This window comes from Gorilla gorilla, chromosome 4, assembly GCF_029281585.2.
Source record: "Gorilla gorilla gorilla isolate KB3781 chromosome 4, NHGRI_mGorGor1-v2.1_pri, whole genome shotgun sequence".
In the NCBI taxonomy this organism is placed as follows: domain Eukaryota; kingdom Metazoa; phylum Chordata; class Mammalia; order Primates; family Hominidae; genus Gorilla; species Gorilla gorilla.
Genome location: NC_073228.2, coordinates 41,479,358 through 41,500,430, shown reverse-complemented (window position 1 = coordinate 41,500,430; position 21,073 = coordinate 41,479,358). Strand labels below are relative to the sequence as shown.

At 56.1% G+C, this 21,073-nt stretch overlaps 1 protein-coding gene across 17 annotated transcripts in view; it reads left to right on the top strand.

The window, feature by feature from the left end:
- CACNA1G (calcium voltage-gated channel subunit alpha1 G) overlaps positions 1-21,073 on the top strand; it is a 66,491-nt gene that overhangs the window by 9,979 nt on the left and 35,439 nt on the right. For 16 of the 17 annotated variants that reach the window (XM_055387643.2, XM_055387644.2, XM_063706273.1 and 13 more), the window contains 7 exons: positions 1,205-1,364; positions 1,881-2,181; positions 2,348-2,440; positions 4,869-5,652; positions 7,514-7,890; positions 19,904-20,055; positions 20,870-21,055. In XM_055387643.2, the coding sequence (XP_055243618.1) occupies positions 1,205-1,364; positions 1,881-2,181; positions 2,348-2,440; positions 4,869-5,652; positions 7,514-7,890; positions 19,904-20,055; positions 20,870-21,055 (2,053 nt within the window). The remainder of the gene's footprint in view (positions 1-1,204; positions 1,365-1,880; positions 2,182-2,347; positions 2,441-4,868; positions 5,653-7,513; positions 7,891-19,903; positions 20,056-20,869; positions 21,056-21,073) is intronic. The other variant, XM_063706266.1, reaches the window with a different exon arrangement.

Here is a 21,073-nt window from a genome sequence, read left to right as displayed (position 1 = left end):
GAAGAGGGGCATGCCTCGCCTCCTCTCCCGCCCCAGGTGATGGCTGGCAGATTTATAGGCCTCTGTCTAACCACCGGTGTAATTCCCTTAATGCAAACCCTGAGGAATTGATCTCAGTTGGAGCACAGAGAAGCTGAAGGGGGATGGGGTAGGAGCGGGGGAGGGAGACTGAGTGAGAAAACTGGGCTGGCAGGGGCGAGGCTGGGCGTTGCAGTCACCAAGAGGGTTAATTAGCTGCTGCTTAGCAGCTTTTGCCCTGGAGGGGCCAGGGGGCCATAGATGGCACTTTGGGGGTGAAGCCAGCCATTAGAGATCTGTCTGCTTGACGAGGGCTTGGCGGACTGGGGGCTGGTTCAGACCATTTGGGCCGGTTGGGTTCTAGACCTGGAGTACGGAGAGAGGGAAGTAACCCTAACAGGGCTTTTGAGGAGGGGGTTTCAGTGGCTTTCCCTATGGAGGGGGTTGTAAATTGATGGACTTCTGAGAAGACAGTATTGTATCTCTTCAGGTCCTGATTTGGGGATCTGGACCAAGCAGGGAATAGTTTCAGGGAAGCAGGGCTCAGAGCCATAGTGAAGCACAGGGCATCTTGGCCCCTGCCTAGGAGCTGGCTCTCAAAATGAGATTCCTGCCTGCTGTCATTCCTCCTGGAGTTCGCTGCCTCAGTTTCCCTAATGACTCTGGTGGTGATAACTTAGAAAGGTCAAGTGACTGTGCCTGTTGAGAGAAGGAAGTAGGTAGGGAGTGTGCGTGTGAATGTGTGCGGGTGTGGGTGTGTGTTGGAGAGGGATTCGGAAACCAAAGCCTGGGTTCGAGTTCCGGCACCTACACTTAGCAGCTGTGTGATACTGGGTGAGTCAAGTCATTTCTCCAAGCCTCAGACTTCTCATCTGTGAATTGGGAGTGATATTATCCACATGTGATGATGTTGGGAGAGTTAGGAGGGGCCACAGTTTCCCCAGCTCACTGTTGGTGGTACTGTGCAGATTACCGTGGGCAAGCCACAAGGGGAAGTGGGTCGGGGCAAGGGGCTGCAGAGGCTATCTGGGGAGTCAGAGGTGTCTGTTGGTCTCCCCTCCAGCTTGAGCCGGGCCGTCTCAGCCTCAGAGTCCGTGGTGGGGCCCCTCCGGGAGTGCTGCCGGGCCGTGGCAGTCAGCCTAGCCCGGCCAGCCTGGTGTCCCCAGCGTGGCTTCTGCCCCCACAGGCATGCGCATCCTTGTCACCTTGCTGCTGGATACGCTGCCCATGCTGGGCAACGTCCTGCTTCTCTGCTTCTTCGTCTTCTTCATCTTCGGCATCGTCGGCGTCCAGCTGTGGGCAGGGCTGCTTCGGAACCGATGCTTCCTACCTGAGAATTTCAGCCTGTGAGTGGTGGACAGGGTCCAGGGAGGACCTGGGAGTGGTTATGGGGCTGGGCACCCCCCCAAGTTCCTCACTTCCGGTTGCTACTGACATATCTGTTCTAACATCTGAGACATATCTGGTTCTCAAACTTGGCTACCCATTGGAACCACCTGGGGAGTTTTAAAAAGTACTGATGCCTGGGTGCCACCTCCAGAGATTCTGATTTCATTGCTCTGGGGCTCAGCTTGGATGTAAGGATTTTTTCAACCCCTCCAGTGATCCTAACTTGCAGCGAAATTTGAAAATCACTATTCCAGGATGTGACCTTCCAACATCCTGAGTCTGGAGTTTCCCCACTCAGGCCTCATGCTCCTGGTGCCCACAAATCCCTGCCCTGCCCAGTCCCTTCCCCATTCTTGGTTCTGCCCTGCTCACCCTATATGCCTCGAGCACTCGTGCCATCTCTCCCTTCCTGGGCCCTCTCCCTGGAGAGCCCACTCCCCAGTCTCACCCCTGTTCCCCTTCCCATCCTGCAGCCCCCTGAGCGTGGACCTGGAGCGCTATTACCAGACAGAGAACGAGGATGAGAGCCCCTTCATCTGCTCCCAGCCACGCGAGAACGGCATGCGGTCCTGCAGAAGCGTGCCCACGCTGCGCGGGGAGGGGGGCGGTGGCCCACCTTGCGGTCTGGACTATGAGGCCTACAACAGCTCCAGCAACACCACCTGTGTCAACTGGAACCAGTACTACACCAACTGCTCAGCGGGGGAGCACAACCCCTTCAAGGGCGCCATCAACTTTGACAACATTGGCTATGCCTGGATCGCCATCTTCCAGGTGGGGCAGCCTGGGCCCCGGGAGCTTCCCCAGAACACCAGCCCCAGGACACAGCCCAGGATCGGAGTGGTCGCTCTCAGGGTTGGGGTGGGGGTCAAGGCCTCTGGAGGAGACTGAAGGAGGATTTGGTGGGCCCATAGTCAGCCTGCCCCTCTGCACCCCCTAGGTCATCACGCTGGAGGGCTGGGTCGACATCATGTACTTTGTGATGGATGCTCATTCCTTCTACAATTTCATCTACTTCATCCTCCTCATCATCGTGAGTGACTCCTCAGATCCCCGTGGGGATGGGTGATCCTGGGGACACCTGTGGGGGCAGTCCAGAGAGGGGATAGTTTGCTCTGTCTGAAGTTTTTAGCTCTCAGGACAAGTCCTGTAGAGAGGGCATCCATCATATAGTAGGAGGGACACCAGATGCAGAGTCAGGAGGAAATCCAAGGTCAAGGCGGGACTTAACTGCTATTGGGACCTTGGGCAAGTCATTCTCCATGAGGCCTCCAGCACTGCTCTGGGCCTCTGTTTCTTCATGGGTAAAATGAATGGTTCTCAACCTGAGATGATACCACCTCTCCCAGAGGGCATTTGGAAATGGGAAAGGGTGATTCTGGTTTTGATTTTTTTTAATAGCTTTATTGAGACATAACTCACATATCATTCAGTTCATCCCTTTGAATGAATCCAGTGGTTTTTTAAGCATGTTTACAGAGTTCTGTTTTTTCGTAAGGACAAGGGGAGTGCAATTGGCAATTTGTTACTGGGGGAGGGGAGAGAAGCTAAACATCCTGAAATGCTTGCAAATAAAGAATTATTCTACCCAAAATTCTGATCAGTGATCAATTGGTGTTAAATGCTGCCTGATCTCTTATTCCTGCCAGTTCAGAAATTGCCAGACTTTAAGAAGGCAGAAGACGGAGGCAAAAGCAGCAATATTTAATAGTTTTAATCACTACCATTCATAGTTAATAACTTCATCGCCACCACTTTGAGCTAATATTTATTGAGCACTTACTATGCGCCAGCCCCTGATCTAAGCACTTTCAATGTGCTGGTGCATTTAATCCTCACCGTGATCCTCTCCATTTTACAGATGAGGAAACTGACATTTCCTCATTTATCTGACCCTACCAGATGCTTTGCCTATGCTGTGTATTAATCTCCAAGAGTGGGGCATCACTGCTGACGTATGCTGTAACATCTGCTGCCTGTTTAATCCTCGTCGTCCCCTGTGAGGTGCCAGGGCAGGGATTGTGGTCCCCATCTCTTAAATGAGAATTCGGCGCCCCAGAGGGTGGGTCACTGGGCCAAGATCACACAGAAAGTAAGCGGCTGGGGCTGAGAATTCAGTCCCAGGCTAACGACTCCACATTCAGCCTTTCTTCCATGTCACCAAGAGGCCAACGACAGAGCCAGACAGAGGGACAGACATTGAGAGAAAGAGATTAAGAAAGATTAAGATCTACTCAGGACCTAGGACTAGCTCCAGAGAGAGATGAAGACAAAATAAGGCAGCTCCTTGTGAGAGACAGAGGGTAGGCCCTGAGAAAGAGCAAGTCCCCAAGGCCACCTCCTCCTGCCTGCGTAACTTCCCCTGGTGCGGAAGAGTGGGCAGGCTTGGGGCGAAGCCTGACTGGAGGCCTGTTCCCATCCCTGGCCACCACCTCAAGGGGTGAGGCCAGTGCTTCAGGGAAGTGGGGTCTTCTCACCATGTGGCCCCCCCACCCCCACTCCCTTTCCCTCCTTGGCTTGGGAGAGGGGGAAGGAAGCAGACAGGGAGATAAGGGGCCTAGTTTCCACCCTCCCACACACCCCCTGAAAAATCTTTCCTAACAGCTCTCTGGAATCACACTAGTGAAGCTAATTATCATAATTACTAGGACACGATCTAGAAAAAAAAAATCTGCTTTGTCACCATAAATATTCATTTCCTTCATTTGGGATTGTTGTCCAAGCAATGGCTGTTCCAGAGTTCTGGGGAAACTGAGGCGTGGAGATGGGGACTGGGGTAGTGTGAGCAAGTCAGGTGGCAGCCTGACTAGTCTGTAGGGTCAAGGGTTCAGCCCCTCCCACATCTGAGGGAGGGGGGCACAGGGAAATGGGCACAGACAAGGCCAATGGTCCCTGTTTTCAGATGAGGATATGAGGTCCCATGGCTAAGGGTCTCTCGCCCAAAGTCACACAGCTAGAATTGGGGCTAGAAGCAGGAGTCTTGTAAATGATGTTTTCGTCAAGATCTCAAGGCTCAATATAATTTGAAAACCCCATGCCCCTAATATTGCATTCATTTCCACAGCATTCGCTACTCCTAATGGAAATTGTGGAAGGGGTGCTGTGTCTCTGCAGGTGTGCGTGTTTAGGGACAGGGAATTTGAGAGATTGCAGGATAACACCATGTTCAATAGCAATATCTTGGAATTTCATAGAGCTTGGTTCCAGTCTTAGCCTTGCTCTGAATTAGCTGAGTGATCTTGGGCAAATGTTTGACCTCTGTGGACCTCAGTTTCCTTACCTGTCTGATGGAGATTACAATAGCATCACCTCCTGAGGCTGTCTTAAAAATAAAATGAGATAATGCTTGGAAAATAACTGAGCGTGGCGCCTGGCTCATAGGAATGCCTCTGTATGTGGTGGCTGGCATTGTGATTCACTTTTCTTCAGGACGTCTCCTCTTCCTGTCCCCACCCCTACAGGTGGGCTCCTTCTTCATGATCAACCTGTGCCTGGTGGTGATTGCCACGCAGTTCTCAGAGACCAAGCAGCGGGAAAGCCAGCTGATGCGGGAGCAGCGTGTGCGGTTCCTGTCCAACGCCAGCACCCTGGCTAGCTTCTCTGAGCCCGGCAGCTGCTATGAGGAGCTGCTCAAGTACCTGGTGTACATCCTTCGTAAGGCAGCCCGCAGGCTGGCTCAGGTCTCTCGGGCAGCAGGTGTGCGGGTTGGGCTGCTCAGCAGCCCAGCACCCCTTGGGGGCCAGGAGACCCAGCCCAGCAGCAGCTGCTCTCGCTCCCACCGCCGCCTATCCGTCCACCACCTCGTGCACCACCACCACCACCATCACCACCACTACCACCTGGGCAATGGGACGCTCAGGGCCCCCCGGGCCAGCCCGGAGATCCAGGACAGGGATGCCAATGGGTCCCGCCGGCTCATGCTGCCACCACCCTCGACGCCTGCCCTCTCCGGGGCCCCTCCTGGTGGCGCAGAGTCTGTGCACAGCTTCTACCATGCCGACTGCCACTTAGAGCCAGTCCGCTGCCAGGCGCCCCCTCCCAGATCCCCATCTGAGGCATCCGGCAGGACTGTGGGCAGTGGGAAGGTGTATCCCACCGTGCACACCAGCCCTCCACCGGAGACGCTGAAGGAGAAGGCACTAGTAGAGGTGGCTGCCAGCTCTGGGCCCCCAACCCTCACCAGCCTCAACATCCCACCCGGGCCCTACAGCTCCATGCACAAGCTGCTGGAGACACAGAGTACAGGTGAGAACTCTGGGTGGAGGCATGTGGGTGCCCTCGTCTGGGGACTGGGTGGCGTCCCAGAGGGGACTAGGGGGTCTGGAGTCAGAGGGACCGGGGCTTATATTCTCATGCTGCCTCTTATGGCTTAGGCACCTTCAACCAGTCACATCCCTGCTTTGAGCTCGAATTTTCTCATCTGCTAAAGTGGAACTCATAATTACTACATTGTAATAGCAGTAACTATCATGTAATAAGCACCTGCTTCGTGCTGTTTGCAATGATGTCTAGCAACTGTTGCACACAGCAATGGCTGTGTGCCTGTCACATGCTTTGCGGGCAAAATTCCATTGGATCCTCCCTACCCATTAAGTGATAGGCTTTCTTAGCATCCCCATTGTGTGGATGAGAACCAGGAGGCTTGAGGGGATTGCATGACTTGCCCAAGGCTTTGCTATTGGTGAGGGGCGGACTCGGGGCCCGCACTCAGGACTCCTTGTTGTGAGGCTCAGAGAGGAAATGGTGTGTGACTGTGCCCAGCTTCATGCCCCACTGGCTAAACCTGAGTCTCATTGCCTCCGCACAGGGAGACCCAGTTCAGGGAGCTGCTTGTCTGATGGGTGACACTCCCAGTGTCGTGGGGGCAGTGAGACACATAGGGACGTCGGGCTCTCCCCAGCAGACAGGTTCACTGTAGCTGCAGCCCACGGCCTGTGTTTCAGGAAGGATGTGGCACGTGGGGAGCAGCGGGATATTCGTGGGGATGTTACGTGGGAATGTGGGCTGGGACCAGAAGGTGCTATCACAGAACCCAGAGCGAAAGGTTTCTATGCCAGCTCCTCCACTACCCTGCCACGGGACGTGGGCCAGTCACATGCACCCACGTTTTTATTTCCTCCTGTGTAAAAGGCAAGGCTGGGCCCATAATTACTGTCAGTGGGTGCTTACTGACTCCCTCCTGTGTGCAGATGCAGTCAAGGGAGAAATGTCGCTAAGAGCCCACCTGGGGCCAGGCCCTGAGCGGGGGGCTTCCACATCCATGCTTTACCTGGTACTCTCTGAGGTTCTCATATTCTGTGATCAAAGCTGGATTTAAAGGGACACTGATGTCTTGGGCTAGGTCCCTGAGTGTGTGCGCACGAGTGCATCTAGTATGCGTGTATGTGTCTATGTCCATGAAGGGGTCCAATGTGTGTGTGTGCGTGTGTGCATGCACGTGACTGGTGTTCATATGCATATGTGTGCACATGTGCTTGATGTGTGTAGGTGCATGTGCGATGTGAAGCTCTTTCCTTGGTGTGTGTGCATGTGTGCATATGTCTGGCATATGTGCCGTGTGTGAATGTGTTTGTGCACACATGTGTTGGTATGTGCATGTATATGTGCCCATATGGTGGTGTGCAAATAGTATACATGTGTACACGAGTGTGTGAATCTGGAGCACGTGTGCAGGTGCACGTGTCTGGTGTGGGTGTGTGTGCAAGTGCACGTGTGTGGGCGTGTCTTAAGGATCCCATGGAAAGTGCTGCTCAGAACAGTGTTGATGTAGTCCTGGCTTCTGGGAAGGGGAAGGGGAGCGAGGCTCCTTGCTGAAGGCACCTAGGATATAGGAGCTGTCCAGGACCTCAGAGGACATCCAGGCCACCTCTCTGAGCCCCAGGACACTCAGCAGTGACTGTCAATGAAGTGCTATTGACATTAGGGCATCTTGTGGGTCAAGACTGCCCACCTTGCCGGACATTCAGCACCCCTGGCCCACTAAGTGCCTAGCACCCCATCGCTGTAACAACCCCAGACTCCCTGACTCATTTTACACATGCTCAGAGGGCGGGGTAGCCCCAGGTATGAGACTCTGGAGCCTCTCACCTCTACTCTCCTGTTCCAGGTGCCTGCCAAAGCTCTTGCAAGATCTCCAGCCCTTGCTTGAAAGCAGACAGTGGAGCCTGTGGTCCAGAGAGCTGCCCCTACTGTGCCCGGGCCGGGGCAGGGGAGGTCGAGCTCGCCGACCGTGAAATGCCTGACTCAGACAGCGAGGCAGTTTATGAGTTCACACAGGATGCCCAGCACAGCGACCTCCGGGACCCCCACAGCCGGCGGCAACGGAGCCTGGGCCCAGATGCAGAGCCCAGCTCTGTGCTGGCCTTCTGGAGGCTAATCTGTGACACCTTCCGAAAGATTGTGGACAGCAAGTACTTTGGCCGGGGAATCATGATCGCCATCCTGGTCAACACACTCAGCATGGGCATCGAATACCACGAGCAGGTAGGAGAGTGGGCAGAGGCAGGGCTCCTGCCAGCTGCTTTTCGCCTGGGGCTGGGGCCTTCTACCTCCCTCCGCACCCCTCCTCCTGAGCTCAGCTTCCTCTCCATGCTGCTAGCCCGCCTGGCAGGTAGGAGGGGAGGTGGGTGATGGAGCAATGCATGGAGATTCTCTAGAGGGAGTGCTTAAAGTCTCTGAGTATGGAGGTCGCCTCAGGTAGGTCACAGGGTATGTTCTACCCAGGAAGGCTGCTCAGAGGAGGCTGGCTTTGAAGGATGTGAACAAGTGGTGAGCGTCAGCATGTGGGGAGAGGCGTGTCACTGGGAGACGTTTGGGTCTTTGGAGAAGGCGTAGTGCGGAGGGCGGGTGTTGGCGGTCCTGTGGCATCCATCTGACCCACTAAGTCCGGGTGTGACTGATTGGAGGCAGGAGGGGCCATGTAAACAGGGGTGCAGAGGGGAGGGTTGGTGCCTGCGCCTGGGTGGAATGAAGGCCTGTTGGGGTCAGGGAGGGAGGCAATCTTTCCTGGCCTCCCGTCTGGGAGCCGTGCTGTGAACCAGGGCAGCTCAGGGTGGATGAGAGTGCCCAGCATGGCAAGGGGACTTGAAGCCATCGCGTTTGAGGAATGATTCTAAGAACCGGGATGTTTAGTGAGGAGGAGCAAGGGCTCAGCAGGGACAGGCAAGCTGTCTTCAAATATTTGAAGGGCTGTCATGTGGAAGAGGAAGCAGGCTTGTTTTGTGGGGCTGATGGCTGCAAGCAATAGGATCTGGGCTGAGGGGGAGGAGGCTTTTCTAACCCTCAGAGCTATGCAGAGATAGAAAGGGTAGCCTGGGGGACACCACTGATCCCCCATCATGAGCTGAAGATACCCGCTTGTTGGGGGTCCAAGCAGGCACCATGGGTCCTCACAACTGGGTTTGGCTCCCTCTTCCACAGGGTTCTTTTCAGAAGTCGCTCCCCCTCCCCACAGTCTGGCCTTTCAGGTCACCCCTGTGGCTGATTCTTAGAAAAGGAGAGAGGCTAGCAAGCAGGTGCTGCAGTTCACAGTCCTCCCAAGCTCTGCTCTCCTGGGTGTTCTGGCCTCCCTGGGGCAGCACGGAGGCACTGGGCCATCAGAACCCAACCTTCCCTGGTTTGGAATGAAGGCCACGCACCTCCCCACCTCTGCACCCTCCCAATCAGGAGCAGAGGTGGAGGGGGCCAGTGGTGTGGAGTGGCTCTTACACCAGCACAGCACTCTGTGAAAGGGGCATATCAAAAAGGTGGTACAGGCAGGGTGGTACAGGCATGCTGGGAGGTCTGGGTTGAGGCTGAGGGGCACAGGTCAAGCCGGGTCTGGAGCAGACAGTGAGCTGTTCACTTTTCCAGGGGATTCGAAGCCCGCCCCCACCCCACTGACCTCTGCACCTGCAATATTTCGAGCACCCAGCTTTTACCCAAGACTGCTCGACCTGGCCAGGTGCACCCCTCCCCATCACCATCACACATTGGCGTCCCTTCCTCTAACCTCCACAGGGCCCCCTCCAAGCAGCCACGAGGTGGAGAGAGAGTGGGACCCTGGCTGCAGTGCCAGCGGGTGGGCGCACATGACACCACGGTGGGCATGTTGTGTCTGGGCTACGTGGGCGTGGGTGTGTGTGCACATGCCAACTCTGCCAGCCTCCCAGGGAGAGGTGCTCCACTCTGCCAGATTGGTGGCAGTGGGGGGTGGGCAGCATTTTCTGCTTCCGGGACCCAGGTGGTGACAACCCCTAACCTCCCATTACTCAGGCTCCCTGAACCTCAGCCTCCTTTCCCTCACCCCTGTTCCGGCCATGGTCAGGTGCCCCTCCCCAAGGGGGCACCTCCCCAGTGCCCCCTCCCTACGCCGGGGGGAGCACCCAGCAGTCCCTGCCCAGCCGATGCTGCTGGTGGAGGTTTTGATTGCACTGGGAAGAAGCTGAGTCACACAGACCCAGGGCAGATGAAGCCTTGGCAAGAGGGCTTTCAGTTAGATGTCAAGAAGGACGCCCCTTTGGAGAGAAGGCAGCAGCCATCAGTCAGGGGTGCCTGCACCTTCTCCTTGCTCAGGCTCCTGAGGAAGGGCGGAGACAGCCCAGGGCTCCCACTAAGTCCTCAGCAGCAGGGAGGCCTCACTCAGTGACAGCAGTGTCTGCTCCAGGGAAGGTTTTGTCCGCATACCTGGTGCTGAGGGCCCCATGGGGGTGAGTGGGAGTCCCCAGCAGGCTGGGCAGATGACTGACAGCTGCCCAGCGGGCTCAGGGGTGCGGAGAGTAAGAAGTCCCAGAAGCTGCCACGGCCCTGTGCTTGCAGGCACTGCGGCGTGAACGTCCCGCCATCTGGGCCCTGGAGCCTGAGCAGGCTGGGAGTGGGGGGTTGCCAGGGAAGGCAGCAAGGAGATGTGGGGGGCTGAGACAGAGACACAGAGTGGGCACAGAGAGGGAGACAGAGACACATGGGGGAATGGGGACGCAGAGGGAGACAGAGAGGAGACTGATGGGGGCGAGACAGAGGCACGGAGAGCAAGATGGAGACGGGGGAGGAGGGCAGGAAGAGAGACGCGCAGGCAGGGGAGAAAGGATATGGAGGGAGAGATGAGCCACAGCGGAGACAGACAGAGACAAATGGAGCCACAGAGACACACAGGGAGACAGAGACACAGAGAGGGAGCTGAAGACAGAGACCGAGTCCCAGATGCAAATGAGGGCAGAGACGGGGTGGGATGGGGAGACAGAGACTCCCCTGGAGCTGGCTGCGTGAGGAGGCTCATGGCTTCCCTGCGGTGCCCTTAATGAGGCAATTGTGTCCATTGATCCCGGAATCGATCGGATGGGGGGGCGGGCACTGGAAAGGGTGTTGCTGGTGCTTCGCCAGAGGAGGAGTCCCTGCCCTCCCTCCTGGCCGTCACCGCTGCCCTCCCCAGGCCCTGTCCTCTCCCACCATCCCCTGGCTGACTCATCATTCGCTTGTCCCATCCCCCCAACCTGCACTACCCCACCATCCTCCTGACTGAGGAAGCACCTATATGTCATACCCCACCCCACCCGGGGCTGGCCCCATGCTGTCCTCTGTCTCCTGCTTCCTCCACCCCTTAACCACCAGCTGGAGGAGAACTGGCAGGATTGGGTTTGCCCAGAGGCCTGGTGAGGAGGACAAGAACCCAGGAGACTGAGGAGAGAGCAAGAAAATGACCTGATGTCGAAGTGTGATCTGATATGGGGCCAGCCTACATGTGTGCCCCATCTGCTCAGGGCGGTACATGGAGTCCAGAACCTTTTTCCAATTCATCCTTTTGCACTGGAGTTGGGCCTGAGCAGTGATTTGCTGGTAAATGTTTAACAACTAGCCCTTCTAAAATAATAAGGTCCTGATCTGTAGCATTTGCCAATTTCCATGGTGTAAATGCTCCCACCATAGCTGGTTTTAAGCTACCAACACGATTCCACCGAATGTGGGGTTGGGAAGAGACGTGGACAATTGGTTCTCCCAAGCCAGTGAGAAACAGCTCCAGCACACCACTGGGCCCAAGGCACTGTCCTTCTTTTTAAAGAGGTCACAACAAGTAAACGGTCATATTTACTTGATGTGGCACATGCTCAGAGAGGGATGCGTGGAGGAGGAGCCCTTAACCCAGACCAGAGAAGGAATTCAGGGAGGGCTCCGTGTAGGAGGTGACCTCTGGGCTGAGTCTGAAGGAAGAGTAGGACATAGCCAGTGAAGGTGAAGGGCAGGGCACAGTATGAGGGCTCCGGCAGTGGTCCAGGCAGTTCATACTACATCTTCACCCCTGGAAATGGAGAGCAGAGGGCTGGGGAGAGCTGGCTGGTAGCTGGATCTGCAGGACCCAATCAGTTGGAAACATGGGTTGAGAGGAGGCAGCAAGGATGACTCCCAGGTTTCTACCTGGGGTGGGAGCAATGTGGCTTGAGCAGATGTGGGCTGGGAGACATGTTGCATACAAGGTGCCTGCGGGCCATCCTGACCATATCCAGCAGACTGTTGGAGCTCAGAAAAGAAGTTGCCTTCTCTTCTGTGTCCTGCCTGGCTCTGCACTGGGGCCAGACCTCTCCAGGAAGAGGGGAGTGCAGGAGTGCAGCCTTGGAGACACAGGAGCTTCCTAACATCTCCTTCCTGGCTCTGGGTCATGGTGGGGTGGGGGACAGGTGCTAGTCTAATGTTCTAGAAGAGGGACAAGAGCATATGGGGAGAGGGGAGCTACATGTAGCCCAGTGGTCTCCTGGGCTGTAGACGGGGAGAGGAGGGGGAGGGACCAGGGTAGATGGCCTTGCAGGCTGAGAGAGGACAGGGCAGGTGATGACTCTGCTCATTGCTCACACTCTGGGGCCATCCTGTCACTCCAGATACATGTCCAGAGAGGGTTTCTATTTATAAGTGAGTGAGTTTGGCTGTTCAAGGCGAGAGAAGCTGGGGGTGGGGCAGGGGGAGGTGGTCCAGATATGGTAAGTCTGAACTTTGAAGGAGGTCATAGACTCCTTTTCAGTTCTGCTGAAGGCTGGGGACCCTCTCCCCAGAAAATCCCCATATGCCTGGACACCCTAAATGTGGCCTTTGAGGGCAAAGGTTGATGGACACCTCCCACCCCAGCCAGTCCCTTGGTCTCCAGATAGAGGAGCCCTGGCTGAAGAGCTAGGGCTGAGGACCAAGCAGAGCTTTGGGGGATGATCCTTTACAGCTGACTGGCCCCAGATATTCAAAGGCTATCTGGTGTGGGAGGGAGAGGGGCATTGTTTTGGAGATGTCTGCTAAGGTGTTCTCTTGTTCTTTTAGGCATCCCCTGGCTCCAGGCTCTCCCAGTTCCGTAAACAAGGGGAGCATATCCTGTGCACAGCACACTAGAATAGAATATTAGAATATCAGGGGGTTGGGGGCTGAGCCAGAAACACCCAAGAAATGTAGGTTCTGGTGAAAAAGTCATTCTGTTTCATGGATGATTATGCCACATGCCGCAAGAGAGGCTTCAGGGGACAAAGGAGAGCTGCTCATCCCCAGCTCTCCTTCGGAAGGGCTTCACGAAGGTGGTGGCTTTTGAACGGAGCCTCAAAAGATGAATGGAATTGACAGTGGCTTGGGTGGTGGGGGTGGGGGGAGGTGGGAGATGGAGGGGTGGGTAGGAGCAGAGAGATCTAGGTGGAGGGATTAAGGCACATGCACAGGGTGGCACTCGATGCTCTGAAGGACAGTCAGGTTTTCCTCCCTGCCCTGGCCCCGAGGTGTCTGAGCAGTGATTGATGTTAGCCCAGCGAGGAAGCCGGTGCTTCCCATAGGTGCAGGCTTGGTGGGGGAGGGCCTAGAGGCTATTTCTGTTGTTCAGATCAGAGGCAAAGAGGGCCCCAAGTAAGGCCATAGCTATGGGAACAAGGGGGTGTGGGTAGGACGCAATTTCACTGGCAGGTTCTCTGGGCCGGGGCACCTTAGTGTCCAGAGGGATGAAGGCTGGGCAAGAATCCTAGATAACCCGAAGTTTCTAAGGCAGAATCCTGAGCATGATGGCGCCGCCCGGGAAGGAGCAGGTTTGGGAGAGGAGGTGAGAGGGTTTGTTTTGGATGCACTGAGTTTGAGATGGCTGTGGGCCATCCCAGGAGGGAGATCAGGCAGGCTCTGGATCTCTGGATGAGAAGCCAGGGGCTTGGAGAGATTGTTTAGTGTTGTCTACACCCCAGTGACAGCCAGAGAGGTAGGAGTGGGGGTACTGGTGGAGGGAGCGGGCTTAGACTGAACTCTGAGGAATGCTGGCCTGAGGGAAGAGAGGTGGTGAAATGAGCACTGGGAAGGGGAAGAGGTGGTTGCTCAGGATCGGGGAAGCCAAGGGAGGCTCAGCTGCTGCTGAGGCATCCACTAAGAGGAGGGCTGGGAAGAGGGTCCCTGGACAGAGCTGGAGCTGTGGGGCCCAGAGTTCAGAACTGAATGGGTCTGGAGTCCCACAGAAGCTTTCTGCTTTTAGGCAGGGGGGAAGGAGATTGGAGAAGTAATGGATGCAGGCATAACTGATAGGCCAGGGCCCAGGAGAGCCGGGGGCAGGGGTGGGGGGTGACAGGGGGGCGGCGGGGGAGCACATCAAAGTATCAAAGTGCAGGTGGAGGAACGGCTGGCTCCCTTCCAGGAGACGAAGAGAGACAGTCGGATGCACAACACAGAGCTCTTTGGAGGAGGGACGTGGAGCCCCCCATGTAAGCCTGCAACGAGGGGCCAGGTGGGGAGTAGGGCTGGGGGCTGCAGAGTCCAGAAGGTTTGAGGCAGCTCCTGGGGGAGAGAGGAGACCTAAGAAGGGAGGAACCAGGGACTGTGAATAAAGGCATGAAACAGCCATGGGGCCACCACCCACAGGGAATCACTTGTCCAGTCAGCACATGTTCGTGCCTCTCTCTGGCTATACTCAGCACTTCCAGAGCCGCAGAGGAGAGGAGGAGGGCAAGGGCACTTACCTGGGCTGGGGCTGGGCAGGGCAGGAGCTCTTGAAAGTCTTCGTCAGAAGGGCAGCCTTTATGTGGCCTACTGTGGCCCACCATGGGCTAGACACTGTCCAGGTGGACAAGGCACAGGGGCTGCAGCTCCAGCATTTTATTATTTATTTATTTTAAGAGATGGAATCCTGATCTGCCCCTTGGGCTGGAATACAGTGGCTTGATCATGGCCCCCTACAGCCTGGAACTTCTGGGCTCAAGCGATCCTCCCACCCCAGCCTCCCCATTAGCTGGGACTACGGGCACCTGCCACCATGCCTGGCTATAGCTCCAGAATTTTAAGTAGCAGGGGACTTGGGTCAGCTGTCCTGAAGCTGAGTGGGCACCGTGAGTGTGCTGTGCCTAGTTAGCTTGTGTGTTTACTTTTGAGGGCTTTGGGGAGCTGGGAAATATCATGTCGCCTACACCCCAATGACAGTGGGAGAGGTGGGAGTGGGGGTGCTGGTGGGGGGAATAAGCTTAGAATGAACTCTGAGGAATGTTGCCCTGAGGGCAGAGAGGCAGTGACTGCGACTAAAGCCTCTCCTTGGCACTGCCTCTGATTAGGAGGCCCTGGGGGCACCATGACACCTAGCAGTGTGCCCAGTGGGCAGGAGGGCACAGGAGAGGGGATCCAAACTGGAGAGCTTCCAGGGGCTGGGGAAGACCAGGACCATGATCTACATGATGAGGCCTGTGAGATTTCCAGGAAACCTCCTGCTACCGAGGTGTTCCCTGACTTCCCACACCTCCTTGAAGACTTGCCTCCCACTGACCCAGTGACCCTCACTGCCTCACTGCAGCCTGTCTGCGCCCCTGTCCTGGGTGGGTGGGAGCAGCAGGCAGGCACATCAAAAGCAGAGGTGAGGTGAGCTGAGGAGTCTGAACAGAAGAGCAGAGATTTCAGGGTCAGTGGAGCAGGTGGAAGCTGGGGCTATGGCAGCTGGCTGGGGTCGGGCTTGGGCAGAGCAGGAGTGACTGGTCCAAGCCTCTGCTCAGCTCTGACGAGGCCTGTCCAGCCCCTCATGCCCTCTCTGCAAGAGGCACATCACTGTCTGCCAGAGCTGGCTCTCAGGCCTCCTGCCTGGACTGCTGCAGTATCCTAATTGGTTTCTGTCTCTACCCTCCAAGCCGTCCACACGCTGCCACCACTGCAGCCAGATTAATCTTCTTAATACACTGCTTTGCACATCTCCTTCCTCCCTTCCCACCCGCCCCCAGGGCCTCAGTGGCAGCGTGGTAGGCAGAGACTGGTCCAGAGGGAGCAGAGGAAGGCTGTTCCACCTGGCCCTGCCGACCTCGTAGCCTTCTCTCCCACCAGCCTCTCTCACCCTCTGATCTGGGCAGACAACTTGATTCTTGGTTCTGCACTGTGCCCTGCACACCCCTTCCCTTGCTGTCCCCAGCTGGGGACACCCTCCATGGACATCCTCCCAGGCTGTCCTCCCCACTGGCCCACTGACCTCAGCCGGGATTGAGCTCCCGTGGCTCCTGGGTTTTGCCCCCAGTGTGGTGTTTAGTTGCAGCCTTGCAGATATCGGTCCTGCCTTGTGTGAGCTTGGCCCTGGGCTGGGGTTTCTCACAGCCTTTCACTCCTTTGTTCTGTAGAGCAGCCTCCCAGGAGGTAGTGTTACCCTGTTTAACAGAAGAGGCCACTGGGGATCTGAGAGGCAAAGGGACTTGCCCAAGGTCACATAGGAAGAAAGTCTCAGAGTTGGTGGCACCTTTCTAACACCAGTGTTTGGCACACAGAAGGCACTTTTAGGGCTAGTTGATGGAGCAGCTATGAGGCTTGGGGAGCCCTGGTGCTGGGAAGTACTGAGCAGCTTAACGCTGCTGCAAGGTGACGGCCGGAGGGGAGGGGAGGGGAGGTGTTAGGAGATGGGAGATGGAGATTTACAGTCAACATCAGCACAGACAAGAGACCTGGGACCTCTGGGTGGGATAAGCTCAGGCTGCCTGGCCTCATTTCACAGAAACCTCCACTGGGCCTTGACATCTGTGAACAGCAGGAAGGATGCAGGCTAGACCTGGGAAGGGACTTCCACAGCTGGGGATGGCCAGTGAGGGGAGGCTGGCTCCAGCCTGATGAGTTCGTGTGCTCTCTGTGTGAGCTCTGTCTGGGTATATGGTGGGGGCGATGTTGTGGAAAACGTCTTAAGGGCAGAGATGTAGAGGGAGGCACAACGGACCTGGCTCTGCACCTCTCCAGGAGGGTGATGTGACCTCCATCAAGTCACCACACCCCTCGGAGCCTCAGTTTCCCAGACTATCTAGGAGGCTCACAGCCCTCCCTCGTTTGTTGTGAGCAGGGAGGAAATGAAATCCCACGAGGAGGTCTTTAGCCTAGTTGGTCTGTGGTGGGCACTGCCAGATGTTGGCTCCACCCCTGCCCCTTTTCAGCCATAATTACAGCTCCTGTCCCTGGGGCAACTTTGTTGCTAAGATTGTGTCTCTATGTCCTCGTCCTGCATTCGCAGATCGTTCCCAGCCTCCAATTTAGTAACTTGGACAGACCTGGCTATCTGGGGGAGGAGGGCTCTTTTTCCATGGCTCACTGGAGGGAATACCGGGGCCCTGGAGAAGAAGAGGCATTGACCCTAAGTGTTGCAGGGAGACCAGAGAGAGCAAGGCAGGGCCGAGGGAGTGCGCCAGGCCCCTTTCCACCTGCATCAGGCTGCCCTGCTTTTCCAGGCCTGGAGTCACTTGGCTGGGCAAGACAGGGGTTCCAGCCTTTGCTGGCACAGCCCTTGACAAGGTCCAATGAGGCAAGCCTTATGGGATGGCAGGCATCGCAGGAGCCTGGCATCATCCTTCTCCATAAGCCTCTCGGTGGTGTGCAGGAGAGTGAGGTGTGCACGTGTCCACAAGCCGTCAGTACAGACTCCTGAGAGCCCCGTGGATAACATCGGGGAGTGAAGAGAACAGTCTCCTTCTCCACGCACAGTAGTAGTCGGACTTTTAGAATTCACTGATTGAGTAAATACGTGACATCAAAAGCTACTGTGTTTTCAGCAACTTTTAAAACAACATTTCATTAATTTTTATTTTTAGCAGCTTTTTGGGGGTATAGTTTATATGCCATGAAATTTGCCCATTATAAGTGTACCTCGGCTGTGTCTTCACATCGAGTTGGTCTTTATTCCTAGAACTCTGTTGATTTGAATATAATTTTAGAAGACACGTTGTGTATCCAGTCCACCGTGTATCTGGATTCACAAGCCCCTCACCATCACCGTGGCTTGGTTCTGAATCCTGACTGTCTACTATTCTTGGAGTCAGAGGGATGTGGGATTGGGCCCCACCCCAGCTCTTCCTGCCCTGTGACTTTGAACTGGTCACCCTCCATCTCTTGGCGTCTTTTGCCCCTATGAGACTAGCATGGCAGGACTACTGTGTGAATGGCATGAGGGGAGGTGCATGGTGGGCCAGAGAACCCATAAAACATACCTGTGCGGTCCATGTTCATTTTAATCTAATCCAAGGCCCGAAAACACGGCGAGTGGCAGAGTGACAGGCAGGAGGGTTTGCTGACTCCCGCTCCCTGGCAGACCAGACTTGGAAGCACAGAGTGGGGGGATCCACTTAGCCAGGTGGGGTCTGAGCCCAGGGCTTTATATGCATTGATCCTGGCCCTGCCCCACCTCCTGTACTGTGCTCACGCCGGAGACACTAATGGCCCTGTGTGACCGGGCTAACCAGGTCAGGTGGCAGTGCCCCCACTCACAATCCACGGAGCTACGACTTACTTGAGATCTGCTGGAGCAACGGGCTCCATGCCATACCGGCCCCCACGACAGCCACTCCCCCTCTGCATAGCTGGCTGTCTGCCTGCCTGCTGGCCCTGACTCTGCCCCCAGGCCTGCCTTTGAACAGTCTGAAAGTTTATCTCTCTCTGAGTAGCTGTTGTCCCCGAGGCCCCCAAATGCCGCTCACCTGCTAGTCAGAAGCCCCTTGTTCCGAGTCTTTTCACCTCCCATCCAAGCTGGCCGCACAAACTAGGGCCATTAGGATACATCTGGGTGTCCTCAGGCCTGGCTGCAGGCTTGGTTGGGCAGCTGGCCAGCGAGGCAGTGAGAAGCAAGGAGAGGTGTCTGATGGAATGAGTGCCTCATTTGAATGTTTCATTAACCCATACTTTTTGAGCAGCTACTATGGACTTGGCCTCTGCCCTCCAGGCCAGACACCTAGTTTGTCCAGACATCCATCAGGTGGACAGTGGGGTCCATTGAGCCAACCATATCTCTTCTTGCTTCCCCAGCCCTCTGCCTAGCCACACCCCTCCCTTCTTCAACCAGAACCAGGCTGAGGTTGCTCATGATCCCCCCACCCCGTGCCACACCACCTAGACCCTTGGCTGGGGAGACTCCACAAACCCTTAGGCATTCAAGTGCTGCCTCTCTCCCAACTAAGCCTTTCTCTGTGTGTTCACCCCTCACCTTTTCTCCCCTGAACTCCCGGACTTGCTGCCTGGATAATTTATTTTGGCACTGAAGCATTTAAGGCCTCTTGTGGTTATTCAGCCGTTTTGTGTGTGTACAACGTGTTTCTAGCAGACACTGAGCTCCTGGGAGGCGGGGCGTGTGGCTGGCATGTTTTTGCAGCTCCTTTAATGCCTGGTGCATTGCTAGGCACTTCATATTGAAAGCGAGGTCACTAATGAGCTGGAATTGCAGATGAGACAGGGTGCGTCATTAGTCCTTCTGAGGACTCTAGGGTGCATCCTCAGTCCCAGTCCCAGACTCGGGTAGGGAGCATGAAAGGAATTACCTCTGGTGTTTCACATTTGGCCAGAGAGGTTGAGAATCTTGCTGAAGGTCACAGAGTGAGTGACAGGATAGGCTGAGAATTAACCCGGGTGTCCCGGGCTCAGGCTGAGGCTCCAGGTGTCTCCTCAACTGTGACAACCCTTCCTGGGTGTCTGCGTGTCTTCCTTCTGCCTATCACCATGTGTGTGACTGGGAATGCGTGCATTTTTCTCTCTCTCTCTCTCTGTGTGTATGTGTGTGTGTGTGTGTGTCTGGAAGGAAGCAAGAGTAGCCAACTGTTGTCCAAGAGAAAGCTGCCAAGTCCACAGAGTAATTGTGGAATACATGTGACGTTGTATGGGGCTTGATGACCGGGTGTGCCTGTGAGGCCTTGGCGATCACCCTCTGACATCCGCCAGCATTGTCGTGCTGCTGGCCTGGGTCCGCTAGGCTTGCATTGTAGCCTAGGTCAAGATGGGCCATGCAGCTCCCAGCAGGAGATAGGGCGGAACCCACAGCACAGGCCTCCCATTGAGTCTGTGGCCCCTGAATCTGAGACCCAGAGCTGGGGAATGGCTGGGGCTATGGGTTTCACGTGGCCCTTTCCTGGGGCCCCTGCCCCTGGGTGCATTTCCTCCTGGAGCCTTTGGGGCAGGGTCCTCCCCATGGGCCTGAGCATCCAGCAACCCCTCCGCACAAGCTTGCTGTTCCTGCTCCTCCTCTCCCTGGTGTCCCATGTTTGGAGGACTGGATTGAGGGGCTCAGTGATAAGCCAGCTGCCTCACATCCCACCCTGCCCTGCAGCCCGAGGAGCTTACCAACGCCCTAGAAATCAGCAACATCGTCTTCACCAGCCTCTTTGCCCTGGAGATGCTGCTGAAGCTGCTTGTGTATGGTCCCTTTGGCTACATCAAGAATCCCTACAACATCTTCGATGGTGTCATTGTGGTCATCAGGTATGACTACCCCCCGGCACTGACTCTCACTTGAGGAATGCTAGCAGGGGTGGCTTGGGGCCAGGGGCCATGCCACCTATTCCCCTGGGGTGGAGGGGTCTGGAGTCAGGCCCCACTGACCCCACAGGACCTGCCACTCCTCCTAGGTAGGGAGCTCTCTGTGTCCCCTTGCCCCCTCCATCTCTCTCGGCCCCACCTTGCTCCTGTTGACCTTGGGCTCACCTCTTCATTGCCCAGGCCCCTCTTTAGTCTCCTCTCTCCACTTCTACCTCTTGTCCTTGACCCCACCCAGGCCTGGGATGGGCGAGGGTTGGAGATTGGCTTTAGAGAGGAGTTGGAAGAGGTATGAGGCCCAGCCAGCTGCCCGGCTCGAAAAGTGCTTGGAAATCATCTCAGACACCAGCAACTTGCTTTAGGGTTTCCAAGACCTTGGGAAAGTGCTCCGTCCCTGCAAGGCCTGGGGCCAGGAGAACCACTTTATTGCTTTTGGAATTGGCTTTAGATTTCATTAGAAGAGAACAAAGCAAATATTCCATAACTTGATGCAGTTGCATTGGCCAGATTTAGGGAGGGGGTTGTCTGCTGCCAGGATGTGATCTCTGGCAGGAAGGAGAGGGTAGAGGGGGCTGGGGCTGTCACCCAAATCCTCACTATCTTGGAGGCTCCTGCTTGGAGGTCTGGGGGCCCACCTGTGCCCTATTTTCTCTCGATGTGCCCACCCAGCCAGGCCCTTGGGTGCTACTGAGTCCTCTCCGAGGGAGTAGGGGGAGAGGGTGAAGGTGCAGGGGGCTCAGGCTGCCTGCCCCCTTTGCAGCGTGTGGGAGATCGTGGGCCAGCAGGGGGGCGGCCTGTCGGTGCTGCGGACCTTCCGCCTGATGCGCGTGCTGAAGCTGGTGCGCTTCCTGCCGGCGCTGCAGCGGCAGCTGGTGGTGCTCATGAAGACCATGGACAACGTGGCCACCTTCTGCATGCTGCTCATGCTCTTCATCTTCATCTTCAGGTGAGGGCGGCATGGCAC